Source organism: Gavialis gangeticus, unplaced genomic scaffold (genome assembly GCF_001723915.1).
Source record: "Gavialis gangeticus isolate Ggan-Ray unplaced genomic scaffold, GavGan_comp1, whole genome shotgun sequence".
Classification (NCBI taxonomy): Eukaryota; Metazoa; Chordata; order Crocodylia; family Gavialidae; genus Gavialis; species Gavialis gangeticus.
The window spans coordinates 8,483,432-8,484,317 of NW_017728993.1; the positions used below are offsets into that span (position 1 = coordinate 8,483,432).

Consider the following 886-nt stretch of genomic DNA (forward strand, 5'->3'; position numbering starts at 1 on the left):
TTACCTGCGCGGAAAGGCTTCCCCGTGCGCCCGGCTGGGCTCTCTACTGAGTTGCACTTGGGGGGGCTGGGGCTGGGGCTGGGGCCGGACCCGATCCGCGGCGGCTGTCTCGGCTTTGCTGCCGCCCCCCCCGCCCCCCGCAGTGTTTGGTCCGGGGGCATTACTGGGCCGGCCACTTGGCCTGCACGGCGGCGGCGGCCGAGGCGGCGGGCTGCAGGAACTGCCCCGAGATGATGTTCGTAGGCACGCTGAGGATGGGGGCGATGGCGGCCGTGGTCCGGCTGAGCGCCAGCGGCTGGTGCGCCACGAGCGCCGACTGCACGGTGACCGGCGGCCGCAGGAAGGTCTGTGCGCCGCCGCCCGAGCCGGCCGCCGACACGCCGATGATGTTCTCGATGCTGAAGGAGGGCCGGCTGCTGGGCTCCGACTTGATGATGGAGCCGGCGGCGCCCAGGCTGTTGAGCTGCAGCTGCAGGCTGGGGCTGAGCTGCGCGTTGAAGGCTTTGCGGCTCAGCTCGCTGGAAGGCAGCAGCGGCACGGCGGGCGGCAGCATGGGCCCGACGGGCGGGATGTAGGGGTACTGCAGCGCGGCGGCCGCGGCCGGGTGCGGGTAGGCGCCGGGGTGCAGGCCGTAAGGCCGGCCGTAGGGCCCGGCCAGGCCGTAGGCCCCGAAGCCCTGCATCATGAGCGCCGTCTGGTCCCGCAGGTGCTCCTGCTGGTGCCGCTTGAAGCGCTTGCGGCGGCGCAGGAAGGAGCCGTTGTCGAACATGTCCTCGGACTGCGGGTCCAGCGTCCAGTAGTTGCCCTTGCCCGGGTTGCCCGGCTCGCGGGGGATCTTGACGAAGCAGTCGTTGAGCGAGAGGTTGTGGCGGATGCTGTTCTGCCA

At 71.9% G+C, this 886-nt stretch overlaps 1 protein-coding gene across 1 annotated transcript in view; it reads right to left on the bottom strand.

Annotated features, from left to right (window-relative positions):
- Positions 1-80: 80 nt before the first annotated feature.
- Positions 81-886, bottom strand: part of FOXD3 (forkhead box D3) — a gene marked incomplete at its 5' end in the record, with an annotated part of 2,296 nt that continues 1,490 nt past the window's right edge. Inside the window, one exon of the mRNA XM_019528292.1 lies at positions 81-880. Coding sequence (XP_019383837.1) covers positions 161-880 — 720 coding nt within the window. The remainder of the gene's footprint in view (positions 881-886) is intronic.